The following is a 2,012-nucleotide window of genomic DNA, read 5'->3' on the forward strand; positions in this document are numbered from 1 at the left end:
AGCCATAAAGGGATCATGAGACAGCTCTGGGATTGGACAGAACAGAAAACCTGGGGTTAGACAAGCCTGGCTTGAATCCCAGCTCTGCCACTTTCTAGCTGTGTGACTCTGGGTGAGCTACTTCACCTCTCCGAGCCTCAGTTTCCTCATCTGTAAAACGGGAATAACACCACCTCTAAGAGTTGTTGGGAAGTATGGTGAAGTGCTTGGCACAGTTCCTGATGCGTTCTTTTACCAATTCATCAAATATTTGTTACCTAATATGGTGTGCCAGAGCCTGCACTGGGAGCTGAGAATGCAGCGATGAAGAAGCCGGTGGAGCCTGCAGGAGGACTGACACACACATTCACATTCACCGAATGCAAACACACATGGGGCGAATATTAGGGAGCGACATTTGAAGGGGGCAGGATCACCGTCCTTGGTACCTTCAGCGCATGTGCGGGTTTGGGGCCGGGGAGCAGAACCCGGCAGCTCTCTCCAGGGCTCGCTCACACGCTCCCACGGGCTTATTTCACCAAGAGCCAAAGCAGCAGCAGCAGGCAGAGCATCACCGGCTGGTCCTCGGAGACCCGAAGTCCCGCTCCCCGTTCCAGCCAGAAATCGCAGTGCTTGATGGAGCAGAGCTCCCGGGTCAGCCGCCAGAGGATGCGCTGGTGCAGCTTGTTGTCCTGTTTCTCCCGGGAAAACTCGGCCTGGTTGGCCGCCTGGGTGGCATTGATGCAGCTGGCCATAAACACCTCCTTGGTCACGTTGGCGTCAGAGCAGCCGTCGTAGTGGATCCCGTCGGGGAACTGCCAGTAGTTGGCCTCGTAGTACCTGTTGCCCTCCGCCCCGAAGTCGATGTCCAGCTTCCGGCCCTGCTTGATGAAGGTTCCCGGGCGGTTCTCCGCGACGAGGGCCTCGGTGATATGCGCCGTGCTCGGCAGGGCCTTCCGGTTCCACTTGATTCTGTGCTTGATGCCCCTGGCCTTGACCACGGCGAGGTGGCCAAAGAGCAGGATAAAGACAATGGCCAGCCACCATCCGCCCAGATGCTTCCTCATCGTGTCAGAATCTGCGGGACAGACGGACGGACAGTGAGCTTCCCCTGGGGGCCTCCCGGCTCCCCTGCACCAGCCCCCCTCCCATAATGTGCGAAATTATAAGCCAAGGAATTGCATCCTCGTGCTATTTATATTTTCTCAAAAGCACAATTGTTTTCCCAGGCTTGGGCGGTGCAGGGTTAACTTGAACACCAAGTTTTTTTTCTCTTTTTTGCTGTTGCCTGGGATGACATTCACTCAGGGCCGTGATCCTGGTGTTCTCAGGCAGATAAGAAGCTGCAACTGGCAATTATAAAGCCTTTGAATATGCATGGGAAAATAAATGAGTAATGACTTAATACAAGTAGGTTTTCTTTGGTACTCCCCAAGCCTTTCAAATCAAGAGGACCCTGGGAGAAAAATACAGTGGAAGAGCTGGAATCCAACACTGGTGGGCATAGACTGTATTTTCAATCTTCCCTCTTTATTTTACGTCGCTCTGAGCTGGCACTGTCTTGGGCACATGCTGCCACCTGTTCTAAGAAAGTCACTGGCTGCTGATTCTAAAGGACTTTTCAGGAATGAGAGAGCAGAGGAAGGTGGAGGGAGAGAGAAAGACAGAAATACGGTGAAGGGACCCCTGCTGCCCCCAATGTCAAGGGGTCAAGATGTGCTATAGGCATCCTTTCTAGTCCCTCCCCTACAACCCCGGGGGTCAGTGTGACTCCCTTGTCATCCTACTAGCTTCTTATTGCACACTTGCTGCATGCCAGCCACTGTGTTAAGCCCACCTCTGACATTGTCTAACTTAATTCTTACATGGGGTATTATCCCCGTTTTATAAAGGCTGTCCTGGAATCCAGAGAAGTTAAATAATTTGCCCAAGGCTGCACAGTAGGAGCTGGCAGATTTGAATTCAGCTCTGTCTGACGCTGTACTCCATGTGCCCACCAGCCATGCCTCCCTGCCTCTCTGGGCTTCAGGAAG

General features: G+C 53.1%; 1 protein-coding gene across 1 annotated transcript; it reads right to left on the minus strand.

Moving 5' to 3' along the window:
* Positions 1–509: 509 nt before the first annotated feature.
* On the minus strand, positions 510–1,046 carry PRND (prion protein 2 (dublet)). The gene has a single exon (XM_012639267.1). It carries the CDS (start codon positions 1,044–1,046, stop codon positions 510–512), a length of 537 nt encoding a protein of 178 aa, XP_012494721.1.
* Between the last annotated feature and the right edge of the window lie 966 nt (positions 1,047–2,012).

Source organism: Propithecus coquereli, unplaced genomic scaffold, assembly GCF_000956105.1.
Source record: "Propithecus coquereli isolate 6110/MARCELLA unplaced genomic scaffold, Pcoq_1.0 Scaffold139, whole genome shotgun sequence".
Lineage (NCBI taxonomy): Eukaryota > Metazoa > Chordata > Mammalia > Primates > Indriidae > Propithecus > Propithecus coquereli.

Coding starts and splice junctions, on each gene's coding strand:
- PRND (XM_012639267.1), bottom strand. CDS start 1,046: ATGAGGAAGCATCTGGGCGGATGGTGGCTGGCCATTGTCTTTATCCTG.